The 943-nt window shown below is 66.4% G+C and overlaps 1 protein-coding gene across 1 annotated transcript in view; it reads left to right on the top strand.

The window, feature by feature from the left end:
- The window catches only part of H696_00641 (hypothetical protein), a gene marked incomplete at both ends in the record, with an annotated part of 9602 nt that overhangs the window by 3238 nt on the left and 5421 nt on the right, over window positions 1-943 (top strand). The window contains one exon of the mRNA XM_009494522.1: window positions 156-883. Within this exon, the coding sequence (XP_009492797.1) occupies window positions 156-883 (728 nt within the window). The remainder of the gene's footprint in view (window positions 1-155; window positions 884-943) is intronic.

The raw sequence follows: 943 nt of genomic DNA, 5'->3' as shown, positions 1-943 counted from the left end.
GCGGTGGAGGGGGGGGGGGGGGGGGGGGGGGGGGGTTTGTTTTTTTTTTTTTTTTTTTTTTTTTTCTGGCGCCCCCCTCCCCCCTCGACACTCTGCTTCTTCGCCCACTGACGACATTCATCATGCGGGTGGCCTTGCCATTTTCCGGCGGCCAGTGTACACGGCCTATTTGGAGAGCTACCTCGATACATTGGCCACCTTCCGGCGTGCGTGCCTGGCCGTGTCCCGGGGTGAGGATGTCCCGGGGGCCATTGGTGCGGATCCCGGGCGCTTGCATCCGAGCCTGCTGGGCCCGACATCCACCGTCGGCGGGCTCATCCCCCTGTCCAGTGGGCCGGCCGTGACGGTGGCTGCGTCGGCCGTGCAGACGGATGGCGCCCTCAAGCGGTCGGTCAAATTTGCGGCTCACGCGGTGGCCGCCTCCTCGGCGGCGGCGGCCAAATCCCTGGCCCACGCGGCCAACACGGCCTCCGAGCGCGTGGAGCAGCGTCTGCATTCGCAGCGGGCCGGCCGGTTCCTTGGCGGGCGGCGAGGCTCGACCATGTCCTTTGGCGAGGATCTCCCTGATCCCCTGTCGGATGGTCTGCTCCAGCCGTCGGAGGCCGGACGCTCTGGCAACATGGGCGTTCTGGGCGGTGGCTCATCTGGCACCGGGATGGGTCAGTCAGGTCGATCGGCTCGGACCTCGTCTTTCGGCTTCCGGGTAGCCGGGCCGGTGCCGGCTCCCGGGGATGTGGCCGTTCTGGCAGCAACCCTGGCCCTGTCGGAGGCGCGGTCAGCCCTGGCCAGCTTGTCTACTCATGGTGTTCCCATGATAGCGCGCATTTGCCAGCTGGTGATCGAGTCCCATGCGCTGCTCCGGCACTTCGAGGAGCTGAGTCTGGTGCGTGAGACGGAGGGACACACCAATCGACCCAATTTTTGCGACAATCGGGCTCGAAGG

Source organism: Fonticula alba (assembly GCF_000388065.1).
Source record: "Fonticula alba strain ATCC 38817 unplaced genomic scaffold supercont2.1, whole genome shotgun sequence".
Lineage (NCBI taxonomy): Eukaryota > Rotosphaerida > Fonticulaceae > Fonticula > Fonticula alba.
This window is presented reverse-complemented; position numbering and strand designations above follow the sequence as displayed.